This window comes from Canis lupus, chromosome 6 (assembly GCF_048164855.1).
Source record: "Canis lupus baileyi chromosome 6, mCanLup2.hap1, whole genome shotgun sequence".
NCBI lineage: Eukaryota > Metazoa > Chordata > Mammalia > Carnivora > Canidae > Canis > Canis lupus.
The window spans coordinates 7,233,080-7,254,073 of record NC_132843.1 but is presented as its reverse complement, the minus strand read 5'-3'; the positions used below and the strand labels follow the sequence as shown (position 1 = coordinate 7,254,073).

The 20,994-nt window shown below is 35.9% G+C and overlaps 1 protein-coding gene across 6 annotated transcripts in view; it reads left to right on the top strand.

Moving 5' to 3' along the window:
• The window catches only part of PTPRM (protein tyrosine phosphatase receptor type M), a 779,952-nt gene that overhangs the window by 330,991 nt on the left and 427,967 nt on the right, over positions 1-20,994 (top strand). For all 6 annotated transcript variants that reach the window (XM_072828757.1, XM_072828756.1, XM_072828755.1 and 3 more), the window contains exon 5: positions 14,202-14,317. In XM_072828757.1, the coding sequence (XP_072684858.1) occupies positions 14,202-14,317 (116 nt within the window). The remainder of the gene's footprint in view (positions 1-14,201; positions 14,318-20,994) is intronic.

Here is a 20,994-nt window from a genome sequence, read left to right as displayed (position 1 = left end):
TTAGAATATTTTCATCACCCTAGAAAGAAGCCCTGCACTCACTGTAAAGTCAAGTCTCTGTTTCTTTGGCCTCTACTCCCAGCCCTAGGCAATTAGTAATCTACTTTCTGCCTCTATAGATTTGCTTGTTTTCCCATAATTCACTTAGATGGAATCATACAATACATGGCCTTTTCTGCCTGACTTCTTTCACTTAGCACATTTCATGGTTCATGCATGTTCTAGAGTGTTTCAATACTTCATTCTTTCTTGAAGCTGAGGAACAGTCCATTGTATGAATGGCCACATGTTCTTTACGCATTCATCAACTGATGGACATTCAAGTTGTTTCTAATTTTGGGGCTATTGAAAATAATACTGTGATGAACATTTCTGTTACAGGCTTTTGTGTGGACATTTTTTTCAATTCTTTTGGTACATACTTAGGAGGAAGATTGCTGGGTCACAGAATAACTCTATGCTTAGCATTTTGGGTAACAGTGAAATTGTTTATCAAATTGGCTGCACCATTTTACGTTCTGAGGAGCAGTGGACTCTTGCCAATATTTGTTATTTGTCTTTCTTTCTTTTTTCTTTTTTGTTTGTTACCTCAGTGGCTTTGGAGTGGTATTTCTTTGTGAATTTGGTTCCCTAATGGCTAATTATGTTAAGCATCTTTTTGTGTGTTTATTGGCCACTTATTTACCTTTTTAAAGAAGTGACTATTTAGATTTTATCACCATTTCTAATTGAGCTATTTATCTTTTTTCCTCAGTTTTATTGAGAAATAATTAACATACATTACTGTAAAAGTTTAAGGCATCAGCATGGTGGTTTGATTTACATCTATTATGAAATGATTACCACCATAGGTTCAGCTAACATCCATCCCATATAGATATAATAAAATTAAAAGGAAAAAAGATATTCTCCTTATGATGAGAACTCATAGGATTTACTCTCTTACCAGCTTTGCTGTATATCACATGACAGGGATAGCTGTAGTCATCATGTTGCACATTACATCCCTAGTATTGATTTATAGCTGGAAATCTGTTTCTTTTGACCATCTTCTACCATTTCCCTTCCCTACAACCTCCACCTCTGGTGACTATGAGACTGATCTCTGTTTCCATAAGTTTGTTTTCTTGTTTGTTTGTGTCATTTTAGATTCCATATGTCAGTGAAATCATACAGTATTTGTCTTTTTCTGTCTAACTTATTTCACTTTGTGTAATGCCCTTGAGGTCCATCCATGTTGTCACAAATGGTACAATTTCCTTGTTTTTTATGGGTGAATAATATTCCATTGTATACAGATCCTGCAACTTCTTTATCCACTCATCAGTTGACAGAAACGTAAGCTGGTTCCATGTCTTGGCTGTTGTAAATAATGCCTCTCTGAACATGAGTGTGAGGATGATCTTTTCCAGTTAGTGTTTTCAGTACCTTTGGATTGCTAGGAAGCTGGATTGCTGGATCATATGGTAGTTCTATTTTAAATTTTTTGAGGATCCTCCATACTATTTTCCATAGTGGCTGCATCAATTTATACTCCCATCAGCAGCACACAAGTGTTCCCTTTTCTCTACATCTAAACCAGTATTTGTTACCTCTTGTCTTTTTGATGATGGTCATTCTAACAGGCATGAGGTGATATCTCATGGTGGTTTTCAATTGCATTTCTCTGATGACTAGTGATGCTGAGCATCTTTTCATGTACCTATTGATCTTTCATGTATCTTTTTTAGAGAAATGTCTTTCTAGGTCCTTTGTCCATTTTTAATTAGTTTTTTTTTCTATTAAGTTGTATGAGTTTTTTAAATATAATTTTGATATGAATCCCTTATCAGATATATGGTTTACAAATATTTTTCCCATCCCATGAGGTTGTCATTCACTTTGTTGATAGTTTATTTTGCTGTGCAGAATTTTTCAGTTTGATGTAGTCCCACTTGTTTATTTTTTATTCTTTTGCTGTGCTTTAGGTGTCATTTTCAAAGATCATTACTAAGACCCAGGCCAAGGAGCTGTATTCCTTTGTTTCCTTCCAGGAATTTCATGGTGTCATGTCTCACATATAAGTCTTTAATCCATTTAAGTTAATTCCTGTGTTGTTACAAGATATGATGTTAAGATTTCTGCTTAAATTTCATTCTTATATGTGTGAATATCCACTTATCCTAACTCCATTATTGAAAAGACTGTCTTTTTTTCCATTGAGTATTCTTGACTTATTTTTAAAAAATTAGTTGAGTACGTATGCTGTGGTATATTTCTGGGCTCTCAATTCTGTTAATCTATTTGTTTATTTTTATGCCAGTATCATGCTGTTTTGATGACTATAAATTTATACTGTAGCTTGAAATCAGGAAGTGTGGTGCCTCCCACTTTGTTCTTCTTTCTCAGGATTACTCTGGATATCCAGGGTCTTTTGAGGTTCCATATAAGTTTTAGGAGTATTTTTTCTACCTCTTTAAAAAAATGCTATTGGAATCTCAGTAAGAGTTGCATTGAATCAATAGATGGCTTTTGGTAGTATTGACATTTTAAAAATACTAATTTTAGGGTGCCTAGATGGCTTAATCGGTACCTTTGTCTCAGGTCATGATCATGGGAACCTGGGATTGACTCCCTGCTCAATGGGGAGTCTGCATCTTCTGTTCCCTCTGACCCTCCCCCTTGCTTGTGATCTCACTCTTTTTCTCTCTCTCTCTCAAATGAATAAATAAAAAAATCTTTAAAAATTAATAAAGATAAAAATATTAATTCTTTCAGTCCAAGTACATGGACTACCTTTCCATTTATTTGTGTCTTCAAAAATGTTTTTCATCAGTGGGTAGTAGAGATCTTTATATCTCCTTAGTTAAATTTGTTCCCAAGTATTATAGTATTTTGATGCTATTGTAAATGAGATTGACTGCTTTATTTCTTTTTCAGAAAGTTGTTGTCTTAATGTAGACATTTATTGCTATGAAGTTTCCTCTCAGAACTACTTTTGTGGCATACCACACGTTCTGGTATTTTGTGTTTCTATTTTCGTTTATCTAAAGAAACTTTTTCTACCCTCTAATGTCTTCTTTGATCCATTTGTTTAATGGATAGAATAGTTTAATTTCCATGTGTTCATGAATTTGCCAATTTTCCTCATATTATTGATTTCTAGTTTGACTCCATTGTGGTCAGAAAAGATTCTTTTTTTTTTTTTTTTTTCCAGAAAAGATTCTTGATACAGTTTCAGCCTTCTTAAATTTGCAAAGACTAGTTTTTTGGCCTAACATATAGTCAATCTATCCTAGAAAATATTTCATGTATGCTTGAGAAGAATGTATATTCTGCTGTTGTTGGATAGAATGTTTTATATATGTTTGTTAGATCCATTTGGTCTATAGTGTTGTTTAAATCTGTTTCCTTAATGATGCTCTGTCCAGACGCTCTATCCATTATTGAGAGTGGGGTATTAAAATCCCCAACTATTATTGTGTTACTGTTTACTTCTCCTTTTATTTCTAGAAGTTTCTGAAGTTTAGGGAGTATTTTTTTATGTGGGTGCTTCACCATTGTATGTGAGTACTTCATCATTGTATACATATATCTTCCTGTTAACATCTGATTGTTATATCTCCTTGATTAGGCTCCTTTGTCATTACGGAATGACTTTCTTTGTCTCTTTTTATCATGTAAAAAAATTTTTTTAAGATTTTAAAGATTTTTTTAAAGATTTTTAAAAACTTTAAAAAATATTTTGATTTATTTGAGACAGAGCACAAGCATGAGTGGGGAAGAGAGAGAGAGGGAGAAGCAGATTCCTGAGCAGGGACCCTGACGCAGGGCTCATTCCCTGGACCCTCGGGTCATGACATGAGCCGGAGGCAGACACTTAACTGACTGAGCCACCCAGGTGGCCCTCTTTTTACCATTTTCAACTTAAAGTCTATTTTGTCTAAGTATAACTACCCCTGCTTTGCTTTTCTTTGCTTGCTTGCTTGCTTGCTTTTTCTTTTTCTTTCTTTTCTTTCTCTCTCTCTTTTTTTCTTACCGTTTGCTTGAAACATCTTTCTCTATCCCTTCACTCTCAGACTATGTGTGTCTCTAAGGCTAAAATGCTTCTCTTGTAGGCAGCACATTGTTGTATCTTATTTTTGTTTTTTATCCATTTAGACCTAATGGATAATGTCATTTAATCCATTTATATTTAATGTAACTATTGACAGGAAAGGACTCACTATTTCCATTTTGTTAATTTCTTTCTGTTTGCTTTGTAGATCCATTTTTCCTTGTTTCTGATTCTGATGTATTTTTTGTGTGTTTCAGAGTTTTTGATTTCAATATGCTGTAACTTTGTCTTGTTCTTCCATGAAATTACTAAAAAATTTTTCTATATAAGTCCCATAAGGCTTACATAAAATATCTTAAACTTATAACACCCTGTTTTAAACTGATAACAACCTAATTTTAATAAAATTTAGAAGCTTTACACTATTTACTTCTTCTTCCCCTCACACTTTAGATTATTACAAAATAGATTCCAGGCCCCTGGGTGACTCAGCCAGTTAAGCATATGCCTTTGGCTCAGGTCATGATCTCAGGATGACCTCATTAATAACTGAGTCCCTCATTGGGCTCCCTGCTCAGTGAGGAGTCTGCTTCTCCCTCTCCGTCTCATCTTGGTCATGATCTGTCTCTCTCTTTCTCTCACACACACTCTCTCAAATAAATAAATAAAATCATGAAGAAAAGAAACCAAAATAGGTTCTTTGGTATAACTTATGTTTTTTTAATATCGTGTAACTAACAACAGATAATTTTATTTATAGTTATTTTTACCATGTTCTTTTTTTATTACTTAGAATTGTAAATAAATTGTGCACCACTATTACCGTATTGCAAAATCTAACTATAACTACAAATTTACCATTGCCAGTTAGATTTGCTCTACCTTTTAATGATTTTATGATGTTAATTAACATCCTTTGACTTCCAATCAAAGAACTCCCTTTGGCATTTGCCAAAGGTATATTAGGGTATAGTTGACACACATTGTTTTATTGGTTTCAGGTGTACAGCATAGTTATTTGATAATTCAGTACATTATGGAATGCTCACAATTAAGTATGGTTACTATCTGTAGCCATAAAAAATTATTAAAATATTATCGACTATATTCTGTATGCTGTACTTTTCATTCCTGTAACTTCTTTATAACTGGAAGTTTGTACCTCTTAATCTATTTCACCTGTCCTCCCCTCCCCTTTGGCCATCACCAGTTTGTTTTCTGTATTAAGAGTCTGTTTCTATTTTGTTTGTTTGTTTTGTTTTTTGATTCCACATATATGTGAAATCACATGGTATTTGTCTTTTTTTCATCTGACATATTTGACTTAGCTAATACTCTGTATATTCATGCATGTTGTCACAGATAACAATATTTCATTTTCTATGGCTAAGTAATATTCCATTGTGTATATATGTGTATATAACATTTTCTTTATCCTTTCACATATCAATGGGCAATTGGGTTGCTTCCCTGTCTTGGCTTTTATAAATAATCGTGCAGTAAACATTAGGGGTGCCTATATCTCTCAAATTTATGTTTTTGTTTTCTTTAGGTAAATACTCAGCAGTGAGATTATGAGATTATATGGTATTTTTGTTTTTAATTTTTAAGGAAACTCCATACCACTTCCCAGAGTTGCTCAACCAATTCCCAACAGTAGTGCACAGGAGTTGCCTTTCCTCCACATCCATGCCAACCCTTGTTATTTCTTGTGTTATTGATACTAGCCATTCTGACTAGTGTGAGATGATACCTCACATTGTGGTTTTGATTTGTGTTTTCCTGATGATGAGTGATGTTGAACATCTTTTCATGAGTTCCTTATATATTTTGAATATTAACCCCTTATTGCATATATCATTTTCAAATATCTTTTATTTAGTAGGTTACTCTTTTGAAAAAGATTGAAAACAAAAACCTACATGCCATATATTGCATAAAGTGAATACAAAATCCAATACTGTGGTGTTTTACTACTTTGGAATATGAAATAAGTTAGCAGTTTTTCTTTAAACATTTAAGACATGCTGACTTCATAATACAGCATCCTAAGTTCAAAGTTATTCTTATTTTATAAAACAAAATTAATTTTTTCACTCACTGATTTATTTGCATACCCAAATATTGCTGGCCTGCTTCTAAATTCATATATTTTATGAAGACATTAAGCAGTGTGATTAAAATAAGAATAATAGTGACAAAAAATTAGAACTATTTTCTTAATTATGTACTGCTGAGTAATGACAGATCACATGCTTCCGTTGAGAGGTCCATAGAATTCAGAACTGACATTTCATTTTAAACACATAGGAACCTAACTTGGATTTTTCTCCTCCAAAAATGTCATTCTTCTTTGAGATATGAATGACTTATAAAAGTTACTTGTGTATAGTACCTAACTTTTTTTTCCATGATAAGAATGTTGAATCTGTTTTGCCACTTGAAAAATTATTTCATTAAGATCTATCCTTGGGATGCCTGGGTGGCTCAGCAGTTGAGCATCTGCCTTTGGCTCAGGGTGTGATCCTGGGTCTGGGGATTGAGTCCCACATCAGGCTCCCTGTGGGGAGCCTGCTTCTCCCTCTGCCTATGTCTCTGCCTCTCTGTCTGTGTCTCATGAATAAAATTATAAAATCTTCTTAAAAAATGCATCCTTAACTTTCAAGCAAAACAAAAATAATTGTGTCCTGTAACCTGTTAAGAGCAAAGCTTCCTGCTTCTTTCTGTCTCAAGAGTTCCTTGGCCTCTTTGGCCCTATAAACACATTCATATAATGAGGATAATAATAATGATACTTTCACAGAGTAAATGTGAGGATTAAATGAGAATGTACATAAAGAACGTATAACAGTGCTTGGCACATTCTAAGAGCCCAATAAATGTTAGCTGTTATTATTATTTTTAGGCACTCCACCCATATGGGCCCAGAAGAATAAGTTAGCTGCAAATTAAGTAGCTAAACTGATTGATTTCTTACATGGAGTAATTGATCAGTGTCCATCTAAAAATATAAAAAGAAAAATGCATGCAGAATGTACTGTTTTTCATTGTGGGCAGTCCCAAGCTATTCTCGTAGGCAGAAGTTGGCTTTCTTGTTTGTGATGACATGCTACACAAATAAAAGAGTTGACTGCTTGTTCTGGCAGTTTGAGAAAGCTTCCAGTTCATTTCAACCTATGCCATTACCATTAAAATGCAAATGAAAATCATAAAAGGGTCAGGGCTCATTCCTCTTTTGCCCTCCTTCAGTTCGCACTTTGATCTCACAAATTACCGTTCTTTGATTTTGTTGTTAACATTTTGGTGCGGGCTTTGAAGGATCAATAATACAAAACATCTATGAAGGGATTTGCATCTTGGTCAATAATAGTTGACTTTGGGATCAGAGGTTGATTTGAGATCAATTAAAACCTGAAAACCTCTCTTCTTTTACAAACTGTTTTCTTAATAAGAAGCAACAGAATATGGCAGAGATGAGAAAATAGGAGAGTTGTAAAATTCCTGTTTGATATTCATGGAAGGTACTTAGTTTTTAGAACTCCTGCCGATTTTGGAAGAAAGCTGGCATAGCATTTTGAAAGAGTATCTAGGAGACAAATGGGCCTATAAATTTGGAGAGAGGGAGAGAATTTTTCTTTTTGAATATGGGATAGATTGAAATTTCCTACTTTAACGGTCCTATACCTGGTGTTACAATTAAGATAGTTTGGCAGGGTTCAGAGCATACAGCTCAGCATGAGATCAGAACTTTTCTGGCTGTAGAGCTTTTTTTCTTGGGATCTTTTCCAGTTTCCAGTGATACATTAGTTATTTTAAATACTAATGAACATTTTTTATGGTACCAGGCACACAGCATAACTTCCTGGAGCATGTTGCTTAATCTTTTTTTCAACCCTCTGTGATAGGTACTTTTTTAAAAAAAATCCCTGTTTTACAAATTAGATAGATAGATAGATAGATAGATAGATAGATAGATAGATAGATAGATAATGTCCACCAAGGCTTGGGGTGAGGAACTTTTACTTTTGTTCAGAGGTAGTAATGGGCTGAAATAGTGATGCTTGAACACATGTGGCAGAAATCCAAATCATAAAATAGTGTTGGCCTTCCGATAAGGAAACAGTTCTAGAATTCAGATCACTGGACAAGGAGAATCCAGGCATTTTATAACTTTGGAAAGGTTATATAGGCCTTTAACATTTATTGAAAAAACTTACAAATGCATTTTTTTTAGATTTTATTTATTTATTCATGAGAGACACACAGAGAGAGGCAGAGACACAGGCAGAGGGAGAAGCAGTTCCCCCGGGGGAGCCCAATGCTGGACTTGATACCAGGACCTTGGGATCACAACCTGAACCAAAGGCAGATGCTTAACCACTGAGCCACCCAGGCGTCCCTACAAATGCCATGATTAGAAATTTTGACTTCCATGTTCTTAGAAGAAACTGATGTGGAAAACAGAATTCCACAATACCTTTGTCTTGTTCACCCTGGTGGATGAGTTACTGTCTTCCATTTAGATCAATTATGTTTCATCTGACAAAGATACATTGCTTATAAAAACATTTATGCATAATAGGTTTGTGTGTGTTCATCTGGCTTGCATTTGGGTTGTGGCTTTTATTATCTTAGCCAGATTTTTTTTTTCTGGCAGTGTTTTTCTCAACTAAGCAATGCTATTTTCCAAAGCAAAGACAGTCAATCCATTCCAGAGAAGGGCCCTCCCAAAATACAATTTGAACAGAAGTATAAATTCCTTAAACCTTTAACCTTACTATGTGAGTAATATGCACCGACAGTCTTTCAGAAAGCTGTATTGAAGATCAAAACAATTCTAAGGCAAAAGTAATAACTTTCGTTCTGTCCAATAAATCTTTAGGAGCGGGGGCAAACAAAGACAAACTGTCACATAATCATATTTTTAGCCTCCAAATTAAAAATGTAGGTTATATCCTAACAAAAAAACCCTGGAGGCAGTAAGTATTAGTAGATTGTATTGATAAATGAGTTTTTCTGTGTCTTTCTTTTTGGTTCAGTTAACCATTGCTAGAAACAGGGCCCATAGGAAAGCAGTCTCGCTAGGGTGGATTTCCAGTGGATGAACAGACCAAGGACAGAACTAGTGACAGTTCTGATATTCAAATTATTTATTATTATAAAGTTAGCTGATAGAGCAAAGAGCATGTATTTCATTAGTTTCTCAATACAGATTACAGAAATTAATACTTAGTATTTTTGAGGGGGTGGTGAAAGAGCTCTTTTATATATCGTTTTAGTAGAGATGCAAATTGTTATATGCTTTAAGGAAAGCAGTTTGGCAATTTGTGTCAAAAGTCTTTTAAAAATGCATTACTTTTGTCTTACTGTATTCAATTTCTAAAAACTTATCCTAAGGAAAAAGCAGAAAGTCTATATGATGATTTAATTATGAAAACTTTTATCTTGGCATATGTATAAGAAACCCAAATATTCAGCAGTAGAGGATGATCCAGTAAACTTTAGTATGTCTGTATCATGTATATCAGGACTTCTCAACCTCGACTCTTTTGGCCTTTTGGACCAGGTAATTTGGCGGTGGGGAGGTGGGGCGCGGGGTGGGGGGCTATCTTGTGCACTGCAGATGTTTAACACCATCCATGGCTTCTTTTTACTAGGTACCAGTGGTACCCTCTCCTTCTCTACCCCTGTTGTAACAACCAAAAATGTCTCCAGACATTGTGAGATGTTTCCTGGGGATGGTGTTGCCACAATTGAGGACCATTGATGTATATCAGGCAGATTTTCAAATAGTTTTAGATGAATATTTAAGACAGGAAAATGCTGACCATATTTTGTTAATTTTTTTAAGTGCATGGTTGCCACAGAAAAAGAGAAAGATACCAATAGACTGTGTTAGATGTGTTTAGTTTTCTTAATGGCAAGGGGTTGTTTTGATAATGTGATGCAAAGCCAGAAGCTCCCACCAGAGACCTCAGAACAACCCATGAATAACATAGCTGCCCACACTATGTCCCCACAAGAGGGGATTTACTAGGTGCTAGAAGCTTCCTTTTTTGGTTCCAGTGGAATTTTTTTTTTAACCTTCATCCCACCCTCTCCCCATACCTACGTAATTTTTGGTTGTTCTCGTGATTTGGCTTTTCATCTGTCTCCTCACCTAGTGCAATAAATAATCTTTATGAACATTCCTGAATTCACTCTAACTCTGGATGAATCAAAGTTTACCTTCCCAGCCTTCCTCAGGTTGCCCAGGTTTTAGGTCAACATGCTATGTGTCTCCTCAACATGTGATAGGATATGTTCCATTTTTTATAACAATGTGCAGAAATATATGCGTATTTCAAAAATTCCTTCTTAGAGATAAATTTTTATGATTAAAAATTACATATTTCTCTATTTTTAATGTTTGTTATTGAAAATATCTTCTAAAAGTGAAAAATAAATTACTTAAATCACAAATCCTAGGAAAAAGAATTAAATTGATTTCCAATATTTTGGACATTTTGAAATATATTAACCATATTAGTAGGAAGAGCATGTAAGTGAGTTGGTCCAGGTAGTTGTTTTCAGATGCCATTCAGATCTAGGGGAAAATGAATTATATTATTTCTTGGGCAGTTTGGAAACATGCTATAGTATTTTAAAAGAGAAAGAGACAACTATATGAATATCTCACCCTTGCTTTTCCAAAATAACTCTCCTGCCATGCTAGATAAGGAATGAAATTAAAAATTTCAAGATTTAAAATTCATTTTCTGTAAATGATTTTAGCCCATGGCAAGCATACTCTTGATGTTCAAACTAAATGTATTTTAGCTTTCCCCTTGTGCCACTCAGAAAGTGTAGAAGCCTTTGAAGGGCTGAAAATCTCTAATGGTTATATCAGGAAGGGAAATATTATAGGAACGAGAATCTTTCTTGCATTTCTGTATCTGTGGGAGGAGGGGTGGCCGCTGAGCTGTGGTGTTCCACATGCTTTGATTAGACCTTCTGGTTGAGAAATTTTAGAGAACTTACTTGTGCTGCATAAGAAAAGCAAGAGGAATTTTGAGAAAATTCTTGGGGACCTTAAAGTAGAGAGAGAATAAAAGGAGAGAGGAGAAGGAGTCATAGGTGGGGTGCAGGATAAGAAGCCAAGGCCAAAGACATACATGAGTAACAGATGGAGATTTTGGGCCAATTAGGAGCTTGCTGGTAATCTGAGGAGAGCAACTTCTATAGATGGTGAAGGCTGTGTGACAGGGACCCTCTTGAAAGGGGACCCCGCAATGGCTAAGGATGGTTGACAGGAAATGTATTTAGCCGCTCCCTAAGGAGCCAGGAGTGCAGGGTAGTGTGTGTACGTGTGTGTATGCATATGTGTGTGTGTGTCTGTACGTGTGCGTGTGTCTTGAAAGCCTATAGAGCATAGACCACTCTGATCATCTACCTTTGAATTCCTGTGAAGTAGCTAAAATCTACTGCTGTACAAACACACGAGTGAACAGAGGGCTTACCTCTTCCATCATCTTTCTTCCTTTCATGAATGCTGTGTAAACAGTATAGTCTGATGTCCATGTGACTAGGGGTAATGTGCTTAGAATTATTTTATAGGGGGAAAACAGTTGAAGAAGTTTCCAGTTGATGACAGGTACACTATAGTGGACGTATTGTGTTGGATTTGAAGAAAAAGAATATTCTATTTGTTTCTATTTTCTTGACAAACATACAGCTTTTTTGCTTCCAGTGTAGTCCTATTAATTTAGTCACATCTCAAATTCTTAATGATCTCTATTAGTATGGGGAACCTGTCATATAGGTTAATCTAAAATAATAATGGTTAGGAATTTTTGTGTAGCAAAAGTATATTCATTTGTGGCAGCGGTGAGGTTAGGAGAGTAGCATTCTACCGAAGTTGGAATTGCAAGTAAACAATTTTAAAGAATATAAAATCAAGTTAATTGAATAATATAAATTCAATATAAATAATATGAATTCATCAATTCATTTTATTTTATTTTTTGAAAATTTTATTTATTTGAGAGGAGTGAGTGAGAGAGAGAGAGAGAGAGAGAGGAAGAAAGAAAGTGCAAGTAGGGGGAGGGGCAGAGGGGGAGGGAGAAGCAGATTCCTCCGAGTGGAGAGCCTGACACAGGCTCAGTCTCCTGACCCCATGATCATGGCGAGAGCCGAAGGTAGGCGCTTAACCAACTGAGCCACCCAGGCGCCCCATTCATTGATTAATTTGAAATAATAAGGATTTTATTAATTTTAAATAATTTTATTATTAATTTCAAATAATATGAATTCAACTCAGTGGGCCTGGGCTTTAGAACTATTCACACTCTGGTTCTGACACTTACTAGGCAAGTGTCCACAAATTCTCCCATCTGCAAAATGGAAAATATATCTACCTCACAGAACATTTGTGAATGTTCAGTGGAAAGGTTTATGGCACACAAATGCTCAAAAAATGTTACCTTTTTCCATTTTCTAAAAATAAAACATCTTTCAGCTTTTTGAGAACAGAGACTAGAAGAGAAATTTGATTCAGGAACTTTCAATAGAGGTCTTTAAAAACCACAACATTATGTTATTCTTGGCCAAGGATAATTTAAATTAGTGAAAAATTAGGTCATAGGGCTTTAAATTAATATATTAGCATTAGAAACAATGACCCATAGTTATACTGCTTTTTTTAAAGAAGTTACTTAGGACATTTTGCATGCTAAGCATCATGAATATATTTTTCAAATTACTAGTGGCCCTCAAATTAGTAATGGACTTTACCTATGTGTTACTGATATTAAAATGCATTTCTCTTTGTTCTTGGGTAGTAACCCACTTCCATTCCTAATTATGTTCTGCACAGGCTGATAGTAGTGCTGGTGTATCATGTTTGGGTACTCAGTAGTGGGGTACCATTCTTTGAAAGTGTCTAGGCATGGCCTAAAGACACATTGAAAGTGAGGGCAAGTCAAAAAAAAATAAAAAAGAAAGAAAAAAGAAAAGAAAAAGAAAGAAAGTGAGGGCAAGCCAGAAAGGCAGAAGAAATTTATTCTAGTTATTGTCCAGATTTACCCATCCCTCCCAGAAAACACTAGCATCCTGTTCTCTCCCTTTTCTATTCCCTAACCTCTTCCTTTCCCAGCCCTTTGCTTTTATCCTATCACTGCTGTGATGAGACTTTTTCCTAAAAAAAATAGAAGTTGGGCAGTCCCAGTGGCTCAGTGGTTTAGCACTGCCTTCGGCCCAGGGTGTGATCCTGGAGTCCCGGGATCGAGTCCCGCATCAGGTTCCCTGCGTGGAGCCTGCTTCTCCCTCTGCCTATGTCTCTGCCTCTCTCTGTGTGTGTCTCTATGAATAAATAAATAAAATATTTTAAAAAATAGAAGTTATCATAAAATTTAATTCCTGACCTGTCATTCTAGTTCCTTACCACACGTTTTTGCTCTGTTGCAGAGATTTGGTCTGTGCTTCTCAGATCAAATAGAATTATCCTTTATTCAGAGGGCTGTCTCCCATGGACAATGTATGTTATGAGACTTAATGTTGTTTAGCATTTGGAATCATTCTTCTTGAATTGGGAATAAGAATCAGCAGAAACTGCCACGCTATGGCAGTCCCAACATAATTCCACAGAGCCTGTCTATGGGGTATTTTTGGTAGTTGGGAAATATTACATAAGTAATGCTGCATACCGATTAGTTGTATTAAAATATATATTACGCACAGCTTTGTACTTGGCTTAAAAAGTTTCCTTGACAACACCATTTAACTTCTTACTGTTCTTTTCATGTTGTTAGTATAAATATCTAATATGTTTTTGTTCAAAACATCAATTAGGCTTCAGTGTAATCTTTATTAATACAGATCTGTTATTACGAGAAGACTGCTGAGCTATGATAATTTGCACAGCAGGAACAATAAAATATCTTCTTTCTTCTTGATTCTATCCCAGAATGCTTGGCTTCTCTGTTCTTTCACAGAGCACACCAAAGCCTTCCATGATACTTTTTACAATTGTAATGAAATCTTGAAAGCATTCCTATAAGCAAAAGCGATGTTTTCTTCAAAGGTAAACAGAATGGAAGGGCCCGAAATTGCAGATAGATTCAAAAAAGACACATTATAAGTTACAGATCTCCACTTCTAATGTCTTTAATTCTCTCTCTTCATGTAGCCAGAACTCCCCACTTCCTGCGGATTCAGAATGTGGAAGTCAATGCCGGCCAGTTTGCCACCTTCCAGTGCAGTGCCATTGGCCGGACTGTGGCGGGGGACAAGCTGTGGTTGCAGGTACAGTAACTCGCCGTCGCCTGTTCAGGGAGAGCCCGGGGACAGGTGCATGCCACTGGGGAAGGGCCCAGGGACCCAGGTCAGTGTCGGGGTACTGATGGAAAATTGATCCTGTGAATTGTCTCTGTTCCTTTCCTCCTTTAGTGATAAGTTGCGAGATTACTAAGAGCTCTAGATAAGCTAACTCTTTTTCACAGACCTTTTTTTATTTTTAATTTCTGTTCTTTCCTTTTGCTTCTACTTAGCTATCTTGCTTTGAAGATATGGTTGTGAAATTACTATTAGAGCAGGATATTAAAGTATCAAATATAGAGCTCTCCCCTACTCTTCCTCTTGAGAAATAGCCAGAGCATCTCACACACACACATACACACACGTGCACACATGTGCGTGTGCACACACATGTACACCTTTTTATAATTTGAATCCCCACAAGGAGAAAAAAGCCTCAAGTTAGAAAATAACAACACATCTTTTACTTTTGAATATTTAAGTAGACATTTTTAGTGTAATCATAATTTGTGTGCTTGTGTTACAGTCTTTCAAATTCCACCATAAGTATTTTGCATGGCAAATTGTTTCATGGATTTATCCGTGGTCACCGGGATTCTGAGAGAATGAGTGGGATGAAGTGACCTGTCCCCTCTAACCAGAATACCACATGCTTCTTTAGGCTGTGGCATTCTCCCATTCTTGTTTCTACCTTTTACTCACTGATGTGCAGGATGCTCATTCTTTACTGTGCCTAGTGTTGCTTCCCACCCATCCCTCATTCCTTGTAGATCTTGTTGGTTTTGTTTTAGTTTGGTTAATTATTACTTACTTTAGTTTGCAGAGCTGCTTCATGACTTAACCTCTTTGTGTATCTGTTCCATCCCACCGTGACTTTCACTTCACGCACACTGACCTTTCCTCTCTGATGTCACCTTTCCACCTCGTATTGTCCTTCCTCTTCTATAGTGTCTTAGTGATTGTGACGTGTCACATTTGCATGACACTCTGTAACTTTTACATTCCCCTTACCTTTTCATCATCACAGCTGAAATAAATGGTCATTTTTATTCCTCTACTTCTGGGGAAAATGTAAAACAACCAGCTGTGCCGTCCCAGGAGTAGTCAATAATATGTTGACAACTGGGTAATACATTCTGGAGGAAGATTCTTAATACGCTTGGATCCACTGCACAATTCCTCACCTTTCTACCTGGATGTCACTGTTTTCTCATCATCCTGCCCTGCGAGAACATCCCCTGGCCGGGAAGGAGGAATGTATGCAGAGGACTGAGTTTTCATGCACCAGATTCATCTTTACTGTTTCTTTCTCTCTTAAAGTTTTATACTCACTACTGTAAGAAATTTTGCAACTCATGAGTACTGTGCTCAACCTTGATCTTCTGTATTTGACTTCAATTTTTCCTGTATATCCCACTTCCTAGTTCTTTTAAAATCTTGATGTTTGAGACTGAAAATTATTTTCTTAGTGGTTGTTTGGTATTTAACTTGATCAAGATGGACTATGTATGGTAATTGATGAGACAGACATTTTTCATTGATAATTTCCACAATGCATTAACTACCTTTTAAAAATGACACTATCCTGTCATCTTTGATTTATCTCTAGAAATCTTAATTTTTCATGGAAAATAGTTTTGGGCTCCTGATATTTGTGGTAATCTTACTCCAGAGAACACAATGTAAGTCTAAACACTCGTCTCAACAGAGTCTTAGATATTCTCAAGAATTTATAGGCAAGTTGAAAATACAATTTTCTCTTTTTTGCATCCTGGGCTTGGGATGGTCATGGTTGGACTTCAGCTTTGTCTTGGGCATTGGAGATCTTTAACTACTTCCTACTACAAAATGGAAGACTTTGTTTTTAAAGAGAATCTGTCATGTCATAGGGAGAAAGCTAGCTGCTATTTAGAAAAAACAGGTCTAAATGCAACGTCTGAGCTCTCACTCCACTTAGAATGACTGGGAGAGTTTTTGTTTTTGTTTTCTTTTTTTAAATGCCTGGTCTACACCATGATTCTTATTTAATTGGTCTATGATAGGGCCTCATTCAGGGCTCCCCAGGTGACTCCAGGGTGCATCCTGGGTTGACAGTCACTGGTCTGAAGCAGAGCACAACACATTCCCAAGTAAGGAATGAAAAAAGGCAAAACCCAAGGTATAATGATACCTGTATTCAGTAGCCTCGATGTGCTGTCATGTTGAATTTCCCATGTTCCCAGACTCTCTTGCTTTTGTTTTATTAGATTTGATCATTAGTGTTGATAAATTGTTTTTATAATTCATCCATTGATGTCTTTCTTTATTACCCAATCTGTCTTGCCCTTCTTGTCATTGATGACTACCTGTTGCCCTGTAGCTTTTCACATGATCATGTCCTTTGAAATTCTAAGTGAAACTTAGTTTGTCCTGGACATGGCATGGAATTTGTGAATCTTCGTGATGTTAGAATAATTTCACTGTTAAATGATTTATTTCCTCTAGTTGAGTAAGCATCCTGTGGGGAAATGTTTATTAATAGCTGATGAAATAAAACTAGCATCCTTCACTTGCAAGAATGGTTTCTATTAAATTGTATTTGTGCAGAGTGGCTTCATGTAGCAGTGAGGATTTGTGACAGGTGATGGTTTCATAGAGCCCTTCAGCCCCCTTGCCCATGCCCTGGCCTTTGCCTGAGGTCATTCTTTAAAAGTTGTGGGGAGAAGCAAACCTGGAATCATGGCTCAGGTCTTTCAAGTGGAGACCTATAAATATGAGCATTTCTTCATTCTGCCAATCTACACAGTTTCAAAAATGCTTGTCTGAGTAAAAAGTCACTTGTGTCTTTAAAGTAATTCTGAGACCCAGGCAGGAAAAGAATGAGAAATATATTTTTAGGCTTTTCTGTTATTTGAATCTTCTCAGTAGTAAGTTAAGATTTAGAAACTAATAATACATTTTTATTTGGGGAACATTGATGCTTCAGAGTATAATCATTTATAATTATTCGTGTTACTTGTATTACCATATTTTGAGTTCCACCAAAGGCAGGTGCATGGTGTATCCCATGGTCTTATATTTCTTTTAGAGATGAATTTGAGGTGCAGGATTGTTCATGGTCACAAAGGTAAATGGCACAGCTGAGGATAGTATACCTGTGTTTCTTTTACTTAACACCTGCTTGATTCCACTGTCCTATGGCATCTTCCTATATTACAGTTCTAGGTGAATAGATAGTATGCACTTACCATACTGTTGGAATAATTTGGTTGTGACTGACATTACATGATTAACATCAAGGAGCCATCATAACCAAAAAACAAACAAACAAAAAGGTCCATATGTATTACATGTCCATATTGATCCACCTCTGCGAAAATGGCCAGTGGTTTGATTGTTTAAAATATAGATTAAATATAATCACTGTCAGAGCCTTTCACAAAAACAAAGCACATATAAATCTGATGATGACACTAATGAAGAAATGTTTATGATTAACAAGTTGTGTCCCATCTGCTTACATTTTCTCTGTCTCATCTGTGGGCTACAGGTTATTGTCAACATAGAACTGGTTTTCCTAGAATACAAAACAACAATATAACAAAATGAGCATCCATTAGTATAGCAGCAAAAGACTTAAAATACCTTCCAGGCAAGGTACAGTAGGAAGATCACATCTACAAAACTGATTTTTTTTTTTATAGTACAAAAATGATGTGCAGTGCATTTGTTGAATGTACTTGCTGTGTGCTATCAGTTTGACCATCTATGAATACAGCAGGGACTGTAACTGTGGCATACACTCAGATGAAATGTAAGTGTAAAATCATTCAAGTACCTAAAACATGATGGTATTGCCTGTTATTATCAACTTCCTGATCACTGTGAGCCTACCTTTTGAAAATATCTTAGAGTATCTATACATACTCTATATCTATACATATATAAGATACAGAGAAGAGAAAATGGAATTTTAGTTTTTTTCTTTTCATACTTACATATTACATGCTGATGAGCAATTTCTGAGTTATGTATTTTTTACAGAGTCCTAAAAATCCCTTAAGCCATGTATGATTATATTAACATTACTGTTGTTCATTCTTAAGTATTTTAAGTTTCGTTTTCCTACATACATTTGTTTCCCCTGAGAATTAATATTTGTAATGCCTATTTTCACTTTTTAATAAGTAAAGATGATCACCAGAGCTAGTATTGATGGTCATAAATCTGGAGATGGCTTGTGCACGTTGTTTTCCAGGAAACACGGGGCACCTGTCCTCTTCCCCTGCACCTATGTAGTTTGGGCATTTTTTAACTTCTGCTATGTAATTCTTTTTTAATCATTGTGGAGGCTCCTCCAAATTCCTTCATTTTCTTGCTCAGTGTCTTCTTTGGTTTGGGCTGCTATCACAGGCTGGGTGACTTAAAACAGCAAACATTTATTTCTTGTACTTCTAGAGAGTGAAGTCCAAGATCAGGATACCATTGTGGTGAAGTTTTTGGTGATCTCTAGCTCCCTGGTTTATACACAACTTCTTACTGCGTCTTCATATGTGGAGTGAGAGCTCTGGGCTAGGCATCCCCTCGTAGGGACACCAGTTCTATCAGGATGGCTTCACTCTGATGACCTCACCCAAACCTAATCACCTCCCAAAGACCCCACCTCAGTACCATCACATCAGGGATTTGGTTTGATCATATGAATTTTGGAGAAACAGAAACATTCAATCTACGATATTTGGCTACCATATCAAACCCAGAAATGAGTGGGAAGTGAGAGTGGTTCAGCCTCCAGGACAAATGGCAGAAAGCAGGGAGGCTGTGGAGATGCCTTTTCAACAATAGATAAATGGCAGCTTTGATCAAGCCAGGAATTGGCATGTGCAAGTTGGGTGAATAGTAGCTGGCCAAGGAAGCCTGGAAAATAATAATTTTCTCTCAACAGATAGAGACCCCTATCATTTTTCAATGGCTTACTTTTTAGAATCACAGAATTATATAATATCTGGATGTGGATCAGTCTTCAAATTGAATTCCTCATTTTATTAATGAGAAAATGAAAGCCCAGGAAAGGTAGGAAACTTTAACACAATAGTATATTATGTATTTAATTCATTTTTAATCATTGAGGAGGCTCCTCCATACAATTTCATTTGCTAGTAAAGTCGATTATAAATATACATTTATGAATAAGTGAATTTTACCACGTGGATATTTTTCTTCATTGAGTACTTCTAAATAACAGTGGTCTTTTAACCAAATATACTCAGATTTACAGTGAAAATATCTGTGTTAACTTTGGAACCATCATAGTACAATATCATTGAGTTTTACTTTTTTATCAAATGGGGCTTAGTGTTCATTAGAAGTGAGACACCAGAATAACATTTTTTAAATGCTTTCATAACATGTGTTAAAGAAATAGAAAAGGAAATTAGATGGTGTTACTATGAAGGACTCTATTGAAAACACTTGTTGCAATGTAGCTGCTAAAATAGTACCTGTCACATAAGAGATACTTAGTAAATACCTACTTATGGCACTTAGTTTACTGACTGCCTGAACAAATCATGTGTCTCCTCCAGGTGAGTCTCAAAGGCCCATAGTTGGACCAGGAAAACAGGCACAAAAAACAGGCACAACATCTGTCTTGCTGGGATGCCTGTTTTATAGATACAGTTGTTCACTCCAAGGGATGGTTTTGATGAGAGAAGGGGCATATAGAACCTACTGATGTCCCTTTTACTATTTCAGAGTATGCAGCAATATCATGCAGAGTTTGAGTAATTTTGGAAGCAAATGTGGTTATTAATATGTCATCTTTTCTAAACCTTCATTTCTTATACCTTTCCCTTAGGTATTTTTTTCCCATGTTATAAAATTTTGTTCTCTAATTCATTTTTTTAGAAAAAAAATTCTTACCACAGGACCTCAATTAAAGGTAATAGAAATATACCTCTCAAGGCTAACATGTTTGAGTCCTCACTAAGACAACAACCTGTGTCATAGTAATTGAGGGATGAACCCACCTCACTCGTGTATGTGTGTGTGTGTGTGCGTGTGTGAAATGTAATTCAGTATGAGCTCTTAAATTGGAAACACTGAATTTCTAAGAATAATGCTCACTTAGGATTAAAACTTTTATAGCTGTTGACCTTGAGATTATTTTTTTCTTTTAAGAGTTTGATATATAATTCCACTTCAATTACCCAATTGGGAAAACAGTATTTTTCACCTGCATAATAAATTCCTCACATTTCTCTTCTGAGCTACATTTTTAGACCTTTGTGGGGTTTTTTAGAGAGAGAAAACGGAAAATCTTTTAGATTTTTGCAACTTAAAATGGTTCTCAGAAGAATACTCTTACTTATAGAATTTTATTTATGAATGAATAAATTATAAATTATATTATTAGTATTTATATCACTGACTTCAACAGATGTGTTTGAGATAAAAGAATTACAACTCCATTTACTGAGCACTGCTGTGTGACAGATACTCTGCTAGGCTGTGTTTGGGCATTTTTTTCTCTGGACCCATCCATAGGAGCACTCTCTTATATGCTCATAGAACAAGAAACAGGCTTGGGAAGTTTCAGTAATTTTTCCAGTAGCACATTGCTGGTAACAAGAGCTAGGATTTGAACCAAGCCGTCTAACTCCAGAACGTACATCCTTAACTATACT